Source organism: Oryza sativa, chromosome 5, assembly GCF_034140825.1.
Source record: "Oryza sativa Japonica Group chromosome 5, ASM3414082v1".
In the NCBI taxonomy this organism is placed as follows: Eukaryota; Viridiplantae; Streptophyta; class Magnoliopsida; order Poales; family Poaceae; genus Oryza; species Oryza sativa.
The window spans coordinates 18614683-18621546 of NC_089039.1; the positions used below are offsets into that span (position 1 = coordinate 18614683).

The 6864-nt window shown below is 39.4% G+C and overlaps 1 protein-coding gene across 1 annotated transcript; it reads right to left on the bottom strand.

Moving 5' to 3' along the window:
• Positions 1-3454: 3454 nt before the first annotated feature.
• On the bottom strand, positions 3455-4488 carry LOC4338649 (uncharacterized). Its single transcript, XM_015782981.3, has one exon. The coding sequence runs from the start codon at positions 4307-4309 to the stop codon at positions 3722-3724; it is 588 nt and encodes a 195-aa protein (XP_015638467.1). The 5' UTR covers positions 4310-4488; the 3' UTR covers positions 3455-3721.
• Positions 4489-6864: the final 2376 nt, after the last annotated feature.

Consider the following 6864-nt stretch of genomic DNA (forward strand, 5'->3'; position numbering starts at 1 on the left):
AAAATCATAGCACACACCTATGTGAAAGAATTTGTTCCCACGACCTCCATTTTACCAAAATAACATGTTATGGAGAGATTTTTTAAAGTTACGTACAAGTTACATTATAGTTACAGTGTAATTACATGCAAGTTACAGTGTAATTATACTAGATTGTACTGTAATTACATCTGTCAAATTTTTGTGGGAAAATTTGTCGACAAATATATAGCAAAATTGTACCGTAATTAGATGGCGACGTTTTTTTTTTAAATTTTTCTTAATTTATAATTTTATTTATTAAGATATTTAAAAAATATTTTTTCAAAGTTTTACAAATCTTACCCCTAATATCCTCTAAAAGGGTGTTTTTTAAAAACGCTTTTCCAAAGGACTTTTTTTTTGACATGGCACATGTGCGTTTTCTAACATCCACATCAAGATCAGCTAGCCATTTTGCAGTCAACCCTTTGCCATATTCCCAAAGGGCTAAAGGAGACCGCTTGCAAAACAACTGGGGTTGGCCATTTGTTGCCTTTCAAACCTAGTTTTCTAATAAGTAGGTCCCTTATCGTCCTCCTATAGGGCTGACTGTAAGGTGGCCACTTGCAAAATGTGCTTTTCCAAAGGACATTTTTTTTGACATGGCACATGTGCGTTTTCTAACATCCACATAAAGGCCAGCTAGCCATTTTGCAATCAGCCCCTTGCTGCATTCCCAAAGGGCTAAAGGGGACCGCTTGCAAAACAACTGGGGCTGACCATTTGTCGTCCTTCAAAACTAGTTTTCTAATAGGCAGCCCCTTATCATCCTCTTAGAGGGCTGGTTGTAAGGGAGCCACTTGCAAAATGTCGTAGGTCGCTATTTTTACAGGCAGCCTCCTTCTCGCCCTCTTAGAGGGCTGCAAAGGGGTTCATGTGTAAAATATTCACGCGGCCGTTACAACACACCAATGGGCATGTGTCATGTCATAAAAAATAAAGCTCTCCCAGAGAGCGTTAAAAGTGTAGATTTGTAAAACTTTGAAACCAAAAAATATTTTTTAAATATTTTATTACATAAATTAAAAAAAATGGTTTTTCTTAAGAAACCACAACACGCATACATTTACCCCTATAAACGCACACGAGCATACTCTACCTTTTGAGCAGCTCCAAAAGACTGCGACAACATATTTTAATATTAAAGAAGTCACTGTGGAGCGCCTCACTATTGATCGATACGTCTGATTCTATCATAAGAAATCTAACTAGTCGATGCTCACTTTTCGTCGTTAGACAGTATGGTTAAACAATAGTAGTCCTCAACTAAGAAACATCTTACTACTAACTTGTAGGGCTCAAGGCATCCATCACTAGATAATTAGCATTACCAGCTATCTTAGCAAATATATTTTACTCCCTCCGTCTCAAAATATAAACAATTTTACCATAGTGTCAAGTCAAACATTTTAAACTTTGATTATTAATAGCAAAAAAATAAAAAAAAATCAATCATGTAACATTGATGTTACTAGATTTATTGCTCTTTTTATTCAAAACATCTTATTTTTATAGATATTATTGGTCAAAGTAGCATCTCGAAAACTGCGTCGAGATAAAAAAATACTTATATTTTGGGACGGGGGGAGTAGTACTCTTAGGCGTCTAACAATTAATGTTAAGATTGTACCAAATAATATATGATCTAGGATTGAGTAACTTTGGTCTACGGTCTTGAAAAAAAAACTTAACTTTGATTTACTTAGGTTATAGCTTGTTTGTGCTAGAAGTTGGTCAACAAAATTTGTGTTTGGTATAGTTGGTACAGAAGACCTAATGAGGGAGTAGTTTAACCTCGTCAGTTGTATGTGCATCTGCTAATCTGCTATGGTATATGCCAAAGCTCTTGGCTAATTAAATATAAGGCCATTGAATTAATTTTGAGACTTCAGTTGTAGAATCCACACAAGTACATATATTTTCTTTCCTTGAAAGAAGAAATAAGATCGATATTCTAGGTTTATACCGTGCTGGTATTATGTCGATAGGTGCCGCCATTTAACCATCAAACACAATTCACAATATTTGCGCTGGCTGATATCATTTGATAAAGGCATTTCATGCATGATACGTCCTGTTTATGTGATGGGGAAAAAAATCGAGACAGCTTTCCGCATCGTCCTCGCATTTAGCCTTTAATACTAGTGGTCATATTTCCAGACAATGACATATAGCGAATAGTACCAATTTTATGTTTACGCCCGATTTCGATCGTGACTATGTGGTGCTGCTTCTTTGCTGATCTGGCGCTTGCACCATCCATTTCAGCAACATGAGCTACAGCTTGTGATGGAAAGACCTTTCCATGCCTTCCCTTTCTATCTAGCTAAGCTACGCTATCAGATTAAATCAGACTGATCCAAAGATGTATTTTGTTGGAGCCATACTCGGACGACAATTTTGATTTACCACACGTATAATAATACAAAGCGTGACTGATAGTCATGATTTTTTCATGAGCAATATGTGGTGTTCTTCTGCTGATGTGGCGCTTGCACCCCCCATCAAAAAGTCTCAACAGCATGAGCTTCTCGTGGCGACAAGAGACCTCTTTGGCTATTTCCATCGCAAGGTGATCCAAAAGCAAACTTTGGAAGAACTAATAAGAAGTGAACTTGACAACCTGTAGTAGGAAAGATATGGTCAAAAATCCTGACAACGAGAAAGAGAGTGAGGGGCCGATTTGTCAGGAAAATGATAAAATGAGCAGCCGGACCGGATGGTCTGCAATCGCCTTCAGGAGAAAAAGCAATCGGTTGTTGCACTCTTCATTCCAATCCTTCGTGGTAGATTGGTGGTACTAGCTAGTAGAGGACAAGCACAAGGCCACCACATTTCACCTCTACCAAAGTCACCTGCCACACTTTGTGGTGCCCCTCTCTTTCAAGTGTTGTACTACACCTGCCAACTTTCTCGGCACACGGACGAAACATACGCAGATACACTCACTACTCTTTACTATCCCAAAAAAATATGTTAATCTTTATACAGCCAGCGTGACATGGTTTATGTTTAAATTTATATATAAAAGTTGGTTTATTTCAAAATTGGTTGGGTTTTTTTGAATAGTAGCAGTCCTTGATTCCAAGCTCTGACCTGTGAGCCCCTCTAATGACAGGCATCAGTGGCTCAGTGCATCACAATTGGACTAGAGCTTTAAACACAGAAGAGTGGAAAAATGATGTGTACTTCTTCTATTCCAATATAAACCAATTAAAATAGGATGAAACATTACCTATAACAAATTTAGATAAGTGCCCATAAAAATTCATCGGACTAATATCGTTTCATTCTATACTAAATTTATTTTGGGATAAGTATTGCCTGTGACACTTGTTATCATAGATAATCAATGCAGAGTCATCAGTGCTGCAGCCTGCAGCACACTAACCTCTGACATGGAACACAGTAACGCACAAATGGCTACAGAACAAAACCAAGAAAATCCATGCCGATCCATTGATTTCATTCCACTTCATGACCACGCCTGCCATCACAGTAGTACACATACAACCAGTGACAGAGAAAGTACAGGAAGAATCAGGGGAAAGGAATCAAGAAACGCAATCAGACACCTCATCACAGCTCCGAATGGAATAAAACAAAAGAAAAATCCTCTTCTTCTTTTTCTGTAAAACTGTGTACAGAAATGTGTGTGGTGATGATGATGGGTAATTGGATGGAATGGGATCAATGGCACCTAATTGGAGCGGTCGCCGGGCTCGGGGAAGGCGGCGGCGGCGTGCGGGTTGCAGTCGTCGGAGAAGAAGTCGTTGTTCTCGAGGAGGGCGCGGAGGCCCGGGTCCTCCTTGCCGTTGGCGCTCGGGTTCGCCTCCAGCCGGCACTCTTCGTCGGGGCACACGCAGCACCACGCCGCCGCGGGAGCCCTCGCGGCGGCGCCCGCGTTGTCCTCGCCGCCACCGTCATCGCCCGGTCTCTCCCTCCGGCTCCTCCTCCCGCTCCTGCCCCCGATCCCCTCAACCACCGCGCCGTTGCCCCAGCAGGCCACCGCCGCGGGCAGCCTCTCCCGGATCGCCCTCGCGACCGCCTTCCTCCGCCTCCCCTGTTTCCTTCCGCCGCCGCCGCCCCCTTGCTCCTCCTCCTCCACCCTCCTGCCGGATGAAGACGACCCGGCCGAGCCGGAGGTGGACGGGTAGGAGGACGACGCGGCCGAGCCGGAGGTGGGCGGCTGCCTCCGCCGGCGAAGCGCCCCTCTTCCTTCCCCTCCCGCTCCCGCTCCCTCACCATCCAATCCCCCATTGGTTCTCTTCTCCCCTCCCGCATACATGCAACCGCCACGGGAATCCCCCGCTCCCGCACGGCAGCGGCGGCGGCCACCGCCGACGCGGAGGCGGTTGGTGAATCGCCGATCGGTTTCCGATCAGCGACGACGTGGTGGCGTGGGGGGATTGAAGGGGAGAGGCGAGGGGAGCGATGCGATGCGGCTAATCCGAAAAATTCTAATTCGATTCCAAATTGCGAATTGGAGTGGTATTATTGGGGGGGCACCAGCTCGAATACGTTGTCGCCTTGGGCCTTCCTCCCTCTCCCTCTCGCTTTCGTTACAAGTGGAAGCCTCGTTTAATTTACAGCGACAGAGAGAGAAACTGCCTCGTCAAAAATAAATGAGTATGAAATATAAGTACAACTTTATCACTTTGTCATGCACTAATGGAGGGAATTTGTATACGTAAAAAGGGGTAGATTTGATTGATTGCTTAATGTTGAGTGATGATCTAGAGTTTACGCAATAGTGTCGCCATCGGTGGTTCCGTGACACGTTCTTAGATTTGATCGAAGTAAACCTGTAACCAGCGTAGTTCACAGCTGTGAACATTTTGTCATTGTACTTGTAGTACTATATGACAATTTCAGACTAGCGGATGGTCAATATTATTTATCTCATGATGTTGATACGGCTATAAAGTACCACCTCTTTCATCTACAAATAAGTAATTTAGAACATCATTAAAGATAATTTATTTTCTGTAGAAAATGTTGCATACTATAAATAACAAGAGGTGTGACTTTTTTTTTTTTGAACTTTCCTTTGTTTCTCTCTGGGCATTATCAAAGGAGGACTCCTGTTCTCTTTACTGTATTTTTTTTATTCTTATAGGATTTGATAAGTATACTATTTTAATTTCTATATTTTTTTCTATTAGTTTTTCCTATCGCAATTGAAGTAAGATACTAGTACTCCCTCCGTTTCAGATCAAAGTCAGACTGCTTTAAATTTAACTAAGTTTTTAGAAAAAAAATAGTAATATTTTTGACCCAATATAAATTTATTAGAAAAATATATTTAATTATTAATTTAATACAACTAATTTGGTAATGCAAATATTACTATATTTGTCTTTAAATCTATTATATACTAAAAGTCCATTATACTTCCCATAAACGCTCCCAAACTGCAAAGTGGCACCCTATAAACACTCCCAAATCGCCAATCTATCTATCTATCTATCTATCTATCTATTATATACTAAAAGTCCATTAAACTTCCTATAAACGCTCCCAAACCGCCAAGTGGCACCCTCTAAACACTCTCAAATCGCCAAGTGGCACCATAATAATAAGAAAAATCTGACCATCTATTTTTACTTATATTAGTGCACCCATTATTTTTTGGATGGTTGGATTTACTTAGATCTATTTTATAAAGAAAAAAGAACATCCGGAACCATCATATACGGAACCAACGTACGTAATGTCGAACGTACGTGCGTATGTACTGTACGTACTTCCCTCTTGTCTTTCCATATTTTCATTCATGTGTTATTTTCTATTTAATGAGAAAATAAAAAAAATACTTTTACAGGTAAAAAAACACAAATAGACCAACTACTAGGTTTAGAAGCTCTCCCTATTTCTAAATCGCTACGTGTACTATTAAATTAGAGAAAGTATTAGAAAATCTTAAATAATACAAAGCAACGGACCATCGATTTCTACTTAAACTGATGTATTTAAGTTGTTAGATTTTTTAATAAAAAAATCCCAAACCTCTCTCCCTCCCTCCCCACCCCTTGCAGTGTTAAAATCCATTAAACATTTTGTAAACATCTATAAGCTACTATGTCACATACTTAAATTAAATAAAATCTTAGAAATTTCAAAAAAAGACAATTATATAATAAAAGTTCATTAAACATCTTACAAATACTTCTAATTCGCCAAGTGGTACCTTACAAATGCTCCTAGGTCGTCAAGTGCACTCTAATCCAACCATCGATTTTTATTTAAATCGGTGATCTATTATTTTTATATTAGAAGGTTAGATTTTTTTTTTAAAAAAGCACACATTCCGAACCTCCCGTCACGTACGTACCAACGAGCTATGTTCATGAGAAATCATAATCAAAATTATTTTTACATTAAAAAAATCACAAAGAGACCTCCACCTATTAGGTCTAGCAACTCTTACTCTGTGACTCTAAATATTCTACAAATACCTCTAAACTACTACGTGGTGCTATTAAATTAAATAAAATGCTAGAAAATCTTAAAAAAGAACAAAACATTTGGCTATCGATTTGTTAGTTTTTTAATAAAAAAAACCAAACCTCTCTCCCTCCCTCCCCACCCCTGTGTGGTGTTAAAATCCATTAAACATTTTATAAACACCTCTAAGCTACTATATCACATACTTAAATTAAAGAAAATCTTAGAAATTTTTAAAAAAAGACAATTATATATAAAATTTCATTAAATATCTTACAAATACTTTTAATTCGCCAAGTGGTACATTACAAACGCTCCTAGGTCGCCAAGTGGCACTCTAATCCAACCATTGATTTTTATTTAAATCAGTGATCTATTATTTTTATACTAGAAGGT

Coding starts and splice junctions, on each gene's coding strand:
- LOC4338649 (XM_015782981.3), bottom strand. CDS start 4,309: ATGTATGCGGGAGGGGAGAAGAGAACCAATGGGGGATTGGATGGTGAG.